This window comes from Alosa pseudoharengus, unplaced genomic scaffold (genome assembly GCF_046254945.1).
Source record: "Alosa pseudoharengus isolate Yale_2024_CS ecotype anadromous, Long Island Sound unplaced genomic scaffold, YU_APseudo_1.1 YU_APseudo_1.1_scf_8, whole genome shotgun sequence".
NCBI classification, from domain to species: Eukaryota; Metazoa; Chordata; class Actinopteri; order Clupeiformes; family Clupeidae; genus Alosa; species Alosa pseudoharengus.
In genome coordinates, this window is record NW_027468870.1 from 6,261,738 (window position 1) to 6,276,968 (window position 15,231).

General features: G+C 44.2%; 1 protein-coding gene across 1 annotated transcript in view; it reads left to right on the forward strand.

Moving 5' to 3' along the window:
- usp28 (ubiquitin specific peptidase 28) overlaps nucleotides 1-14,154 on the forward strand; it is a 32,763-nt gene extending 18,609 nt beyond the window's left edge. The window contains exons 16-27 of the mRNA XM_076274038.1: nucleotides 1-16; nucleotides 373-614; nucleotides 1,204-1,351; nucleotides 1,626-1,744; nucleotides 3,869-4,132; nucleotides 4,891-4,986; nucleotides 6,563-6,741; nucleotides 7,187-7,265; nucleotides 11,023-11,102; nucleotides 12,223-12,346; nucleotides 12,890-13,085; nucleotides 13,305-14,154. The exon at nucleotides 1-16 is cut by the window's left edge and continues 213 nt beyond it. Coding sequence (XP_076130153.1) covers nucleotides 1-16; nucleotides 373-614; nucleotides 1,204-1,351; nucleotides 1,626-1,744; nucleotides 3,869-4,132; nucleotides 4,891-4,986; nucleotides 6,563-6,741; nucleotides 7,187-7,265; nucleotides 11,023-11,102; nucleotides 12,223-12,346; nucleotides 12,890-13,085; nucleotides 13,305-13,480 — 1,719 coding nt within the window. The 3' untranslated portion in view covers nucleotides 13,481-14,154. The remainder of the gene's footprint in view (nucleotides 17-372; nucleotides 615-1,203; nucleotides 1,352-1,625; nucleotides 1,745-3,868; nucleotides 4,133-4,890; nucleotides 4,987-6,562; nucleotides 6,742-7,186; nucleotides 7,266-11,022; nucleotides 11,103-12,222; nucleotides 12,347-12,889; nucleotides 13,086-13,304) is intronic.
- Nucleotides 14,155-15,231: the final 1,077 nt, after the last annotated feature.

Sequence of the window (15,231 nt, forward strand, 5' to 3'; positions counted from 1 at the left end):
CCCCACCTCATCGAAGGTGCGCACGGAACGAGGGAGCAGAGAGGAGGGACAAGGAGAGAGAGAGAGAATGAGGGAGGGAGCAGAGAGAATGAGGGATGGAGGGAGCAGAGAGGGAGGATGAAGAGGGAGAGAGAGAGAGAGAGAGGGAGCAGAGAGAATGAGGGAGGGAGGAAGGAGATGGAGAGTGAGATGGTAGGAGCAGAGAGGGAAAGAGGGAGGTAGAGAGAGAGAGATGAGAAGGAAGAGAATGTGCATTGTGCACATCCCAAGTGCAGACAGTGGGTCTGTGTGTGTGTGTGTGTGTGTGTGTGTGTGTGTGTGTGTGTGTGTAGTGTTTGTGTTTGATCTCTGATGTGTGTTTCTCTCTCTCAGAGGACACTGACGGGGACACAGGTCAGATTCTGGAGGGGGTGGACGCTCTGCCCTCCATCCTGCGGCGGTACGTTCTAGAAGATAACCGCTGGTTCCAGCAGCAACTGCGAGAGTGGGAGGAACAGCTGGCCCAGCAGAACCAGCAGCAGAACGCGTCCTCAACCCCCCTCCAGCAGGAACAGCAACCAGAACGGGAACCAGACCAGGAACCTCCTCACCAGGAACCACCGGAGCCAGAGCAGGTGTGTGTGTGTGTGTGTGTGTGTGTGTGTGTGTGTGTGCGTGTGCGTGTGCGCACGTGTGTGTGTGTGTGTGTGTGTGTGTGTGTGTGTGTGTGTGTGTGTGCGTGTGCGTGTGCGCACGTGTGTGTGTGTGTGTGTGTGTGTGCATGTGTGCGTATGTGTGTGCGTGTGCGTGTGCATGTGCGATTGTGTGTGTGTGTGTGTGTGCGTGTGTGTGTGTGTGTGTGTCTGTGTGTGTGTGTGTGTGTGTCTGTGTGTGTGTGTGTGTGTGTGTGTGTGTGTGTGTGTGTGTGTGCGTGTGCGTGTGCACACGTGTGTGTGTGTGTGTGTGTGCATGTGTGCGTATGTGTGTGCGTGTGCGTGTGCGTGTGCGTGTGCGTGTGCGTGTGCGTGTGCGTGTGCGTGTGCGTGTGGGTGTGTGTGTGTGTCTGTCTGTCCGTTTGCTATCATACTCTATGCTAGTAAAACAATAGAGCTGTTTTAGAGTTTTAGAGTGATGTTGTCTGAAGTTCCCAAGCGGTCTTGCCAATGGGTTCCTTGACTTGTAAAAAACATAGGAAAATTGGTGCTAAAGGTTTGGCTTTCACAGGAACCAGAGCAGGAGCAAGAACCAGACGAGGAACCGGAGCAAGAACCAGAGCAAGAGCCAGAAGAAACAGAAGAACCAGAACAAGAACATGCAGAGGAACCCAAGCAGGAACCTCATCATGAGGAGACCAGCATCGAAGAACCCAGAGGTCGGTTTATCATTCAGTGTGTGTGTGTTTGCTTGTGTGTGTGTGTGTGTTTGCTTGTGTGTGTGTGTGTTTGTGTGTGTGTGTGTTTGTGTGTGTGTTTGTGTGTAAAATTGAAATAATCCCTGTTCGTTGCTGTTCTTTAACTGGGTGTGTGGCGTGAGGGCTGTCTTTATGTGTGTGTGTTTTGTTTATTGCAGTTGTATAAATATGTGTTTGTTTATTTGTTTATTGATTGTCCTGTAACCATGTGTGTATGTGTGTGTTGCGTATCCAGTAGACCCCCCAGTCCCTGAGGCAGCTGTGCCCAGAGAGATGAGTCCTGAGCGGGGAGAGTCGTCTGAGGCTGCCCCCCTGGAGCACGACCAGGCTGGAGGATCCCCACAGGACACTCAGGTAGGCCAGAGGATCAGAGGGCCTCACAGAGCTTTACACTACAGCAGCTATACACTACAACACTATTTACACTACAACTCACTTAACACCACAACCCACTTTACACTACAACTCACTTTACACCACAGCAACTTTACACTACAACTCACTTTACACCACAATTCACTGTACAACTCCAATCACTTTAAACTACAGCTCACCTTAAACCACAAGTCACTTTACAACTCAACTCACTTTACTTTACAACTCACTTTGCAACAAAACTCACTTTACACCACAACTCACTCTGCAACACAACACACTTTATATGACGACTCACTTTACGACTCAACTCACTTTACAACAAAACTTGTTTTGCAGTACAAGAGGTTTATGTTATAGAGGTGTAAACTCTATCACCAGTGCCCAGCATAGCAGTTTATGCCATGCAGGTAGTTCAGCACAGCCCTGAACCCAAAGACTCTCTCTGTCATATCATGCAGGTAGTTCAGCACAGCCCTGAACCCAAAGACTATCTCTGTCATATCATGCAGGTAGTTCAGCACAGCCCTGAACCCAAAGACTCTCTCTGTCATATCATGCAGGTAGTTCAGCACAGCCCTGAACCCAAAGACTCTCTCTGTCATATCATGCAGGTAGTTCAGCACAGCCCTGAACCCAAAGACTCTCTCTGTCATATCATGCAGGTAGTTCAGCACAGCCCTGAACCCAAAGACTCTCTCTTTCATACCAGGCAGACGGCCAGTGGGTATCATATGTGGGTCAAACTGTGACACATGGGTCTGTGTATCAGGCCTCTATAAATATAGAGCCCTGAAGTGCAATAGATTAGTGGTAAGTGAGTTACTCTCCACCTGTCGCTAAATATAAGAGATGAATTTGAGACGCCATATGGGTCAAACATCTCAGATCTCACCTCAAAACACCCCGCCCACACACAGATGAATCTCACCTTCCCAACCCCCACCCCAGACACACACACACACACTCCACAAACTGGGGTCTTTTATATCTGTACCTCTGTGTGTGTGTGTGTGTGTGTGTGTGTGTGCGTACATGAGTGTAAACATGTTTCAGTAGTCAGTTGCCATGTTCTCATGTTACAGAGTGTTTACATGTTTTTTAGATTACCCAAAACACCCCTCGGCCCTCCCAACCCCACATTTCCAACCCCACTGGACTTGGGCCAAGCAGAATATTTCATGACCCGCTTCCCCTTTCACACACACACACACACACACACACACACACACACACACACACACACACACACACACACACACACACACACACACACACACACACACACACACACTCTCTCACACACACACACACACACACACAGGCCTACATGTTGAGATAAGACCTCCTCTCCCTCAAATGGCATACCAGGAACTCTCAAGCTCTGAGGTTGGTGTGTGTTGCTGATTGGTGTGTGTCAGATGGGACCATTTCTCTGTAAATAGGCTTTGAACTTTATAGGTGCTCTGGACACACACCTATCTCCTGGACCTTCATTTCAATACAAATCACCTTCTCATATGTGATGTTCATGTGTAAGAAAACTAGATTATACTGACAGAGTGAAAGAAAGCTAAAATCCAATAACCAAACTCAAGCTTTGAGTAAATTAGACAAATAATATTAAAGTTGAGCACCGAGATTTACTAAGACACACTTTAAACTCATTGTGAAGAGTTTCATCTACAACTTTAGTAGCCGTGTAATTACAGCAGACACTATGCATTTATAGCTACTTTTATAGTGCATATATAACAAAGACAGACATGCTTTATAGATACTGCTTATAACAAAGACAGACATGCTTTATAGATACTGCTTATAACAAACACAGACAGGCTTTATAGATACTGCTTATTATAACACAGTGACAGAGAAACAGCGTCATCTATAGAAACTGAGGCTGTGAAGCAATCGCACTGAGACCCCTAGTGGTGACTACACAGAACTACAATGTAATTCATAACCCCTGTGTGTGTGTGTGTGTCGTGTGTGTGTGTGTGTGTGTGTGTGTGTGTGTGTGTGTGTCGTGTGTGTGTGTGTGTCGTGTGTGTGTGTGTGTGTGTGTGTGTGTGTGTGTGTGTGTGTGTGTGTGTGTCTCAGGTGTCAGGTGAGAGCGCATTGATGGATGAGGGGACTGAGGCGGCTGAAGACCAGAGAGGATCTGAACACACACAGCAGGAAGAGGCCGTCTCCACGGACAACCAGCCTGACAACACCACTACCCAGAGTTCCTCAGAAGAGGGCGGGGCCGGAGCCAGGGCTCCCGTGGAGACGCAGCCCCAGGAGGATGTGATGTCAGAGGTGGACATTCCAAACGTGGGGAGGATTCAGGTGCTGTCCAACAGTGATGGCTTTAACGAGGAGGTGAGAGACAGGAGACTGGCCTGAACATACAGCCACTATGCCTATACAAATGCATACATGCATAAACCCATACATGCATAAACCCACACATACCCATACAAATACATACATGCATAAACCCACACATACCCATACAAATACATACATACATGCATAAACCCACACATACCTATACAAATACATACATACATGCATAAACCCACACATATGAAGAGCTCTTTTCCAAAACTCTAGAAATCCATTTTTGAAAACATATTATTGTGTATTTCAGGCCATGTCAATACAAGTGCAGTTGTGTTGTATACAATGTCAAATAACAATAACCCACTGCAATTACTTAGAAATAAAAAATATTTATGAAAATACATTAAAATGGTGGATATAGTGTTTTGGAAAATAACTCTTCATATACTGTATACATACAGCCGGTAGCCTGCACATAATAAATAAATAAATAAATACATACATACATATGTACATACATACAGATAGCCATTACAGATGTATAGGCTACATACAGTATACAAATAACCAACATATACTGTATAGTACATAAGCATAGATACTGTACAATAGGTACACATTTACAGAGAAACAGAGAAGCCCATTCGTACAAGTAGTCACTTTATTTCAGAAGATTAAGTGAGAACATCCCGAGTCCTCTTCCTGTAGGATCCCACATCCCCAGATGGAACATACTGTAATCTAATCTAATCTGCCAGATGAAGTGACGTGGCTGTGTGACTGCTTGTGTTTAGATGATCCTGACCCCGGCCATGCAGGGGATCATTCTGGCCATCGCCAAAGCCAGCAAAGTCATCGACAAGGACGGTCCAGAGGCTGGACTCATTAAGGTAACGAGCAGCGGCTGCCCTCTGCTCAGGGCTTTCTGCACTAGCTATACTACACTAGCTATACTACACTAGCTATACTATACTACACTAGCTATACTACACTAGCTATACTACACTAGCTATACTACACTAGCTATACTTACAGTATACTACACTAGCTATACTACACTTCATATCAGAGAAGCTACTAAGCCCAGGGCTTTCTGTAAAATACTACACTAGCTATACTACACTAGCTATACTAAACTAGCTATACTACACTAGCTATACTACACTTCATATCAGAGAAGCTACTAAGCCCAGGACTTTCTGTAAAATACTACACTAGCTATACTACATGTCGTATCAGAGAAGCTACTAAGCCCAGGGCTTTCTGTAAAATACTACACTAGCTATACTACACTTCATATCAGAGAAGCTACTAAGCCTAGGGCTTTCTGTAAAATACTACACTAGCTATACTACACTTCATATCAGAGAAGCTACTAAGCCCAGGGCTTTCTGTAAAATACTACACTAGCTATACTACACTTCATATCAGAGAAGCTACTAAGCCTAGGGCTTTCTGTAAAATACTACACTAGCAATACTACACTTCATATAAGAGAAGCTACTAAACCCAGGGCTTGTTGGGTATAAACATTAATTGAGCGAAATACCGGTATGTATTTTTCTGTAAAATACTACACTAGCTATACTACACTTCATATCAGAGATGCTACTAAACCCAGGGCTTGTTGGGTATAAACATTAATTTAGTGAAATACCGGTATGTATTTTTCTGTAAAATACTACATCAGCTATACTACACTTCATATCAGAGATGCTACTAAACCCAGGGCTTGTTGGGTATAAACATTAATTTAGTGAAATACCGGTATGTATTTTTCTGTAAAATACTACATCAGCTATACTACACTTCATATCAGAGATGCTACTAAACCCAGGGCTTGTTGGGTATAAACATTAATTTAGTGAAATACCGGTATGTATTTTTCTGTAAAATACTACACTAGCTATACTACACTTCATATCAGAGATGCTACTAAGAGACCCTCTGTCAACCTTCCTCTTCCTCTTCCTCTCCCTCTTCCTCTTCCTCTTCCTCTTCCTGTCTTCATGTACAAGGTGTTTTTTTTACTTCCTCCTTTAGTTCCTCTCTGCAGGTGTTCATAATCACTCCTGCCCCAGTGCTGCCTACTGCCCATACCCTCATTCCCTAAACAATGTTGCCTCTCTCCCTCTCTCTCTCTCTCTCCCTCTCTCTCCTCTCTCTCTCTACCTCCCTCTTTCCTTCCCTCTCTCTCTCTCTCCCTCTCTCCCTCCCTCTCTCTCCCTCTTTCTCTCTCTCTCTCTCTCTCTCTCCTCTCTCTCTCTTCCTTTCTTTTCTCCCTCTCTCCCTCTCTCTCTCCCTCTCTCTCTCTTCCTTTCTTCTCTCTCTCTCTCTCCCTACCTTTTTCCCTCTCCTTTACTCTCTCCCTCCCTCTTTCATTCCCTTTCACCCTTCCTTTCTCTCTCTATCTCCCTTTTTCTTCCCCCTCTCCCCCTCCCTCCCTCCGTCTGCTTGTCTCTGCAGGCGTTCCACGAGGAGTACTCTCGTCTGTTCGAGCTGTCCCAGGAGAGCGGCACCCCCCAGCAGGACGCCCGCCTGCAGCACGTCCTCGTCTACCTCTTCCAGAACCGCGCGCCCAAGCGCATCATCGAGAGAACCCTGCTGGAACAGTTCGGCGATCGCAACCTCAGCTTCGACGACAGGTAGGAGACACACCTGTGGGAGAAGAGAGGAGAAAGAACAGGGGGTGAGAGAGGGAGGGAGGGGAGAAGAGGGGAGAGGAGAGGAGAGGAAAGTGGAGCAGAGTAAAGTAGAGGAGAGTTAGAAGAGAGGTGGAAAAAAAGAGAAGATGAGAGAGGAGAAGAGGAGGAGAGGAGAGGAGAGGAAAGTGGAGCAGAGTAAAGTAGAGGAGAGTTAGAAGAGAGGAGGAGAAAAGAGAGATAGGAGAGGAGAGGAGAGAGAGGAGAGGAGGATGAGGGGAGAGAGAGGAGGAAGAGAGGAGAGGAGGAGAAGAGAAGACAGAATATGAGAGGAGAGGAGGAGGAGGAGAGACAGGAGAGTTAGAGGAGGAGGAGAGGAATAGAGGCGAGGACAGGAGGAGGAGAGGAGAGAAAGAGTTATTCTTTCATCATCCTAATCTCTCTCCAGGTCCATGAGCATCATGAGAGAAGCTCGCTCCAAAATACGCCTCATCAAACCAGAGGACATGGACATGGAGGAGTACCTGGTACATGCAGATAACACACCAACACCAGAAACAACACTAACACCAGAAACATCACTAACACCAGAAACAACTAACATCAGAAACAACACTAACATTAACACCAGAAACAACACTACACAACACCAACCCCAGAAACAACACTACACAACACTAACACTACATAACACTAACACTACACAACACTAACACTACACAACATTAACACCAGAAACAACTAACACCAGAAACAACACTACACAACACTAACAACAGAAACAACTAACACCAGAATCAACACTAACATTAACACCAGAAACAACACTACACAACACCAACACCAGAAACAACACTACACAACACTAACACTACACAAAACTAACACCAGAAACAACTAACACCCGAAACAACACTACACAACACTAACACCAGAAACAACTAACACCAGAACACTACACAACACTAACACCAGAAACAACTAACACCAGAATCAACACTACACAACACTACACAACACCAACACCAGAAATAACACTACACAACACTAACACTACAAAACACTAACACCAGAAACAACACTACACAACACCAACACCAGAAACAACTAACACCAGAAACAACACTACACAACACTAACACCAGAAACAACACTACACAACACCAGTGTTGTAATGTAACGGAGTACAAATACTTCGTTACTGTACTTAAGTAGAAATTTCACGTATCTGTACTTTACTTCGCTATTTAAATTTATGTCAACTTCCACTTTTACTCCACTACATTTCCTAGATAAAATGTATACTTTTACTCCGTTATATTTCCACTAAGCATCTTCGTTACTCGTTACTAAAACATAAAATTAGAAAAAATGTGTGCGACTGCAATAAGGGAGGTTTGGCGAATCACTGCTCCTAGATTGCATTACGCACGCTCCGCACGCTGCGCGCTCTATTTCAGCTCTTGTTTGTTGCTAAAGGAGGAGGACGCACAACTGAAACCGCCATGGAAGCACGAGCACCTACTGGAGGACCTCCCGTTATCATAGACGACCACCCCGCCGATAGTGGTGAACTCGGTGAACAGGGTAGTGGTGAATATAACGTCATACACCCGTGGCCGTATTTGCAAGAAATGTTTCTGTACATCGGCTACCTGCCATAGCGGCCTGTGAAAGGCTATTTATCCATAGCATCGCAGGAGTTGTCTTAAGACTGAATCAGGCCCGGGGTGGGTAATCGGGAGAATTCCCGGTGGGCCGCTTCACTTTTGGGCCGGTCGAGGAAACAAATATTGACATTTGTCACGTTAGTCTATCTTTTCTTAAAGTAGGACACGTTCCACATTCTGTGCATGACACCAATGCAATGTCTCTGCATGGGTTGTAGCCTACGTGAGGGAGTTCTCCCCTTCCAAAAAGAGTTGGTTGGGTCCATATAGCCCGTCTTTTCCAAAAAGTTTTCTCAGATACGGATAGCCAAGCCGGCCCTACAGTAGACACAAGCGTCAGGAAGGATGGATGGTAGAAAGAGGCCAGGAGAGACTGAGCAGCAGATCAAGCAGTCGACCACTGAAAATGATGAGCCCGAAATTAGTGATGAGGAGGCCATGACTACAGGGACAAGTAGAGAGGATAAATTAAAGTTATTTAATGTAAGAAAGAACAATTACCCTACATGATAAACCTATATGCCTTGTTTGCTCAGAAGAGGGTGTAGTAAAGGAGTAGGCTAAATCACCAAACAACAATATAGCCTACCCATGCAAAAAACATGTAGCCTAAACATTAGTTCAATATGCCTCTTTGTGGAAGCATGGGATAGGCTACATTTCAAAGGCTTTCTTTCTTTCTTTCTGTTTTGGTAACTTGTGGAATATTTTGTTAACTTCTCAGTTAAAGTGAATTATTATATAACCTTTACACATTTGTTGAACCATGGTACTAATAAAAACTACAGGATAGTAAGAGCTGAAATGTTGCTTAATTTATCCAATTTCCACCACTATGGTCGGTCTTGGGCCTGAAACTCCTGGGCACTGAATTCTGGCAACTTTGAAAACCAGCTTCTTTTGAAGATGAACAGACACCTTTTCAGTTTCAACTAATGACTGGCATATTAGTAGCTGCTGGACATAGGTGGCCTGTGTGTGTGTGTGTGAGTGACGGTGACCTGGGGAGTAAGCCCTAGAAATGCTCATGCCACAACCAAAATGTTCTCCCTACAAGCAGGTCATTTTTTTTTGTGAAAGAAATAAGTTATTTATTTTTCATTTCAGAGAATTGTGCCTGAAAAGTCCTAGAAAAGAATGTGATTTGATTTGATGAGTGAGATTAAGAAGATATGGGAACCCTGAATATGCTTTATGCTTTACTATAAGAAAGCCAAAATAAAGTTTACAATAAAAGTTCAAAATAAAACCGCTTGCTTTTTACTTTTTACTTTTACTTCAAATACTTAAGTACATTAAATATCAGAAAATTACTTTTGATACTTAAGTACAGTATATATAAGATACTTTAAGACTTTTACTTAAGTAATATTCTAAAAGGCAACTTTCACTTCTACCAAAGTCTTTTTCTAGTACGATACTTGTACTTTTACTCAAGTATTGCTTTCTAGTACTTTATACAACACTGCACAACACTAACACCAGAAACAACACTACACAACACTAACACTACAAAACACTAACACCAGAAACAACTAACACCAGAAACAACATTACACAACACTACACAACACTAACACCAGAAGCAACACTACACAACACTAACACCAGAAACAACACTAACAACACCAACACCAGAAACAACACTACGCAACACTAACACCAGAAGCAAAACTACACAACACTAACACCAGAAACAACACTAACAACACTAACAACACTACACAACACTACACAACCCTAACACCAGAAACAACACTACACAACAGTAACACCAGAAACAACACTACACAACACTAACACCAGAAACAACTAACACCAGAAACAACACTACACAACACTAACACCAGAAACAACACTACACAACACTAACACCAGAAACAACACAACACAAACATCAGAATCAACACTAACGCTAGAAGCAACACTACACAACACTAGCACCAGAAGCAACACTACACAACACTACACAACACTAACACCAGAAACAACACTACACAACATTAACACCAGAAACAACACTACACAACACTACACAACACTAACACCAGAAGCAACACTACACAACACTAACACCAGAAACAACACTAACAACACTAACAGTTTGCACACATTTTTAAGATGTTGTGTGTGTGTGTGTGTGTGTGTGTGTGGGGGGGGGGGGTGTTGTGTGTGTGTATCTGTGTGTGGAGCTGGATAATACTAAACAGGCTTTAGTTATATGTGTATGCTGGGGAGGGGGGTAAGAGAGTGTGAGTGGGCTGCTGGGGTCCATGTTTTCTATTCTAAGACTGCTTGTTTGTTAAATACTATGGCCATCACATCATCTTTAGTCCTATGTAATTATATTACTGTTATTTTATTTTATGTTTTTATACTTGCCCAGGGACTACAGGTGCAAATTAGCAATTGCTGCTACAACCTGGCCCAAGACATATTTTCCTGGATCCCAGGATAAATGTTATTTTGTGCATTGTCCCTGATTCAAATAAATAGATTTCCATTCCATTCCAACACCAGAATCAACACCACACAACACATTTAATACTGACTGGAGTGTGATAAATGTATAATACTGTGTGTCTGTGTGTGTGTGTGTGTGTGTGTTCTGCAGAAGTGGCACGATGACTACAGCATGTTCAAGACGGTGTTTGCCTACCTGCTCACAGGCCTGGAACAATACCAGAATGGAAAGTAAGAACCACACGCGTTTCCACCGATCTGTCTGCACCTTACACCTGTCTTACACCTCCTCACAGTTCCGTCAGTATATCTTGCACTTCCTCACGGTTCCGTCAGAATATCTTACACTCACTCATGGTTCCATCAGTATATATTACACTTCCTCACGGTTCCGTCAGTATATCTTACACTTGCTCACGGTTCCGTCAGTATATCTTCCTCACGGTTCCGTCATTATATCTTACACCTCCTCACAGTTCCGTCAGTATATCTTACACTTCCTCACGGTTCTATCGGTAGTTCCTACACTTCCTCACGGTTCCGTCAGAATATCTTACACTCACTCATGGTTCCATCAGTATATATTACACTTCCTCACGGTTCCGTCAGTATATCTTACACTTGCTCACGGTTCCGTCAGTATATCTTCCTCACGGTTCCGTCAGTATATCTTACACTTGCTCACGGTTCCGTCAGTATATCTTCCTCACGGTTCCGTCAGTATATATTACACTTCCTCACGGTTCCGTCAGTATATCTTACACTTGCTCACGGTTCCGTCAGTATATCTTCCTCACGGTTCCGTCAGTATATCTTACACTTACTCACGGTTCCGTCAGTATATCTTAACACTTACTCACGGTTCCGCCAGTATATCTTACACTTCCTCACGGTTCTATCGGTAGTTCCTACACTTCCTCACGGTTCCGCCAGTATATCTTACACTTCCTCACGGTTCTATCGGTAGTTCCTACACTTCCTCACGGTTCCGTCAGTATATCTTACACTTGCACCTCCGTACAGTCAGTATTTCCCATACTGTATCTGCATTTATTTTCTTCCACATGTATATCACAGTCAAACTATTCTACAGTTTTCATTCAGCCACTTTCACTCTAGCCACTCTTTGGCCATACTGGTTCCTGACCTGTTTTAAATGACTACATATCTACTTGTCTACCATGTCTGCTTGGCCATGCTGGTCCCAGACCTGCTGGTGTTAAATGACTACATCTCTGCTTGTGTGCGCTGGTCCCAGACCTGCTGGTGTTAAATGACTACATCTCTGCTTGTGTGCGCTGGTCCCAGACCTGCTGGTGTTAAATGACTACATCTCTGCTTGTGTGCTCAGACTGCGGGAGGCTCTGATCTACCTGGCGCATGCGTACCAGGACAACGCCACGCTGATGAGGGGAGGAGACAGGAAAGGAGTGGAGCAAACACTCATTGGACGCTACAGGAGGAAATGCCTCATGGTGAGAATCAACACCTCCTCTCATCTCCTCTCTGCTCCTCTCCTCTCCTCTCTCATGAATCCTCTACTCTCTTCTCTCCTCTCCTCTCTGCTCCTCTCCTCCTCTCATGATTCCTCTTCTCTCCTCCTCTCTCATGATTCCTCTTCTCTCCTCCTCTCTCATGATTCCTTTCCTCTCTTCTCTGCTCCTCTCTTATGATTCCTCTCCTCTCTCCTCTCTCTGCACTCTTCTCCTCTTTCCCCATTCCTCCCCTGATTCCTCTCCTTTCTCTTCTCCTCCTTTCTTTCTTCTCTCTTCCACTCTCTCTTCTCTCCTCCTAACCATAAGCTGAATGCCTTCAGTCTTCTCTCCTCTCCTCTCTCACTCTCCCTCAATGAAAAATGTTTTTTTGTTTTACTCTTTATATTCTTTTGCCTTTTGTCATCTCTCCCTCCCTCTTTCCCCCTCTCCCTCTCTCTTTCCCCCTTCCTCTCCCTCTCCCTTTATTTCATCCCCATTCTATCCATTCCTCCCTCCCTCCATCCCTCGCTCCCTCCTGTACAGGAGCTGAATGAGCGCGCGGCGAAGCTCTTCAAGAGTGAGGAGGTGGAGGAGGCGGAGGACGCCGTTGCCATGGTGAACGACTGTGTTATTCCCTGTGTCCACCTCATGGCCCGAGACAGTGTGTGTCAGGAGGACCTGGACGCCATCGAGCACATCAGGGGTGTGTGGTGTGGATACCTTGGACAGGACATGAAGGGTGAGGGTGTGTGTGTGTCTATGTGTGCGTGTGTGTGTGTGCACGTGCCTTTGTGTGTGTATGCGTACGTACGTGCATGCGTGTATCTGTGTGTATACTGTGTGTGTGTGTGTGTGTATGTCTGTGTATCTGTGTGTGTGTGTGTATCTGTGTGTGTGTGTGTTTGTGTGTGTGTGTATTCATGCTTTAAAGGCTTTCATCTCTCTGCCCCCTCCACAGATTCCCTTCAGGAGAAGCTCAGTGAGTTCCTGCCCAGAGTTCTAGACTGTTCCACGGAGAGGGTGGTTCTAAAGGAACCTCCCCAAGTCTGTTCCAACTCTCCTCATGACCTGGAGAGCCGACTGGCTGCTGTCATGGAGTCCATCCACGGATCCTCCATGGTTACGGTCACATAGAACCATGCCGTGCCGTCCAACTCACAGAAGAACTGGTCAAGCACCGTGGCAAGCCAGTCAGGCTTTTGAAGTCTGGAAAATGGTCACCATCAGAGACTTCAACTGGACACTCTCAGGATCTTCTGCAGCCTGATCTCTGCAGAGGGATACCATCACCACTATTGAGACCTACTCGGAAACATCAAGGCCTTTCATAGATTCAGTGTTGGTCAAGCTGAATTATAATTCTAATTTATGGAAAATATGCTGTGGCAAGCCATTTTGAGGTTTTATAACATTTGTTGACATTGAGGTATTGTTAGTTTTCTATATGCTAAAAAAGTATGAGGTAGAGGTGCCGTAATACTGAATGACCTAATAACTTCCAATATTATTAGAATGACTTGAACTAGCATGTTTAGAGTCATTTAATTAATACTGTTTCTACTGTAAGAATGTTTGGTTTAGTAAGAATGTTTACGAGAATTTACTACTAAGCTATAGAAACTACGGTAGTCATAATGCAAGCAATAGTGAACATTAACTTACCAGCTGAAATGGCTTGCCATATGTGTGAGGTCATGCAATATGATTCCTGAGATTGACAGGCGCTATAGCAACCACGCCACAAGGGTGCAGAAGCAGACACTATAATAAAGCACGCCAACATGTCAAACACTGGATTGTTTGTCGCACTAGTAACAATGCAACGTAGGATTTTTTATATATATTTATACCTTATCAAGATAAAGATTATGAAAGTTATATGTTGTTGAGTCTGTGATTCTCACCCCTAATGTGTTCAGACAGGGGAGTGTTGTTGGTATGTACGATGTAAATGTGCTCCTGAATAGACAGGCAGTTACAGTATTTGCCATTGAGAACGGGGCAGTTTGGCGTAAAACATGTGCTAAAGCGGTTGGCACTCTGAGACTTCAAAGTAAGCAGTTAGCCGCTGTACTGGTTTATAGCCCTGTGTATTGGTGAGCACTGCGGCCACACCGTTAGCTAAGTTAGTTTCTGAGCTAAGGCAAGATGTATGGATCCTTGTAGACTAGAAGCTGCACTATTGGGAAAAGAAGCCAGTGGCATAGAGCATTTAGCTTGTTGGGCTAATACGCATTATGATTAGCATGTGGTATGCCGCTAGCGTAGCTAGTGTTCTCATTTAAACCATTTCATTGGAAGCACACAGTAGCTACAGGGCTACAGAGAAAAGGAAGTGATCATTATTAGACTGATGATCTGTTAGTCTATCTGTTTGTCTGGCGTAAGTTCACCCAAAGGTGAGCAACCGTTAACTTCACTGAGACATAACTGTGGTATAAAAGGAATATGCGAATGAACCTTGACTTCATACACACTAATGATGTTAAGAGATGTTTGGTCAGATATCTTAAAGTGCCTTGTTTTTTTCTCTCAAAGCGTTTTTTGGCAGTGACAGTAAAAAAAAGAGAAAACAATCAAAATAAAATAACTGTACAGTGATGTGAAAAGTTGTGATTTTGGATGTGGATACCGTTTTAGCCGTGTAAGTCCTAAATGGCAGTGTGTGAGTCACTATAGCTTCATGTAAAGGGGCCTTCTCACGTCTTTGCTCCACCACAGCAAGTCTGTCACAGCTTTTAATAAAAGATCATCTTCCTTTTTGTGTCTCTTTGTTTGCACTGGTTTGCTTATCTCAGTCGAATTGATATGTTATGACATGTCACGCTTACACACACGCACCCACACACAAACACACACACACACACATTCAGACACACACACAC